General features: G+C 50.0%; 1 protein-coding gene across 1 annotated transcript in view; it reads left to right on the forward strand.

Annotated features, from left to right (window-relative positions):
• The first annotated feature begins 121 nt into the window (after nucleotides 1-121).
• LOC103581676 (immunoglobulin omega chain-like) overlaps nucleotides 122-246 on the forward strand; it is a 4,949-nt gene continuing 4,824 nt past the window's right edge. The window contains exon 1 of the mRNA XM_008563452.1: nucleotides 122-164. Coding sequence (XP_008561674.1) covers nucleotides 122-164 — 43 coding nt within the window. The remainder of the gene's footprint in view (nucleotides 165-246) is intronic.

Below are 246 nucleotides of genomic sequence, written 5' to 3' on the forward strand. Positions count from 1 at the left end.
GAGGGAAATAATTTGCATGAAGGTTTGCTCTCTGCCCTTCCATGAGGGGAGAGGAGAAGAGAGACTTTGTGCAGTTCTGCTCAGTTGTGGGCTCAGGAAGCAGAGTCTGCGGGTCTCCACCATGGCCTGGACCCCTCTCCTCACCCTCCTCACTTTCTGCTCAGGTGACTGGCTGTGGAAATCAGGATAAGTAATTATGGGGGACACTTAGTGTTAATTTTTCCCTTTGTCTTTTTGTGAGCATGG

Source organism: Galeopterus variegatus, unplaced genomic scaffold (assembly GCF_000696425.1).
Source record: "Galeopterus variegatus unplaced genomic scaffold, G_variegatus-3.0.2 Scaffold13662, whole genome shotgun sequence".
Lineage (NCBI taxonomy): Eukaryota > Metazoa > Chordata > Mammalia > Dermoptera > Cynocephalidae > Galeopterus > Galeopterus variegatus.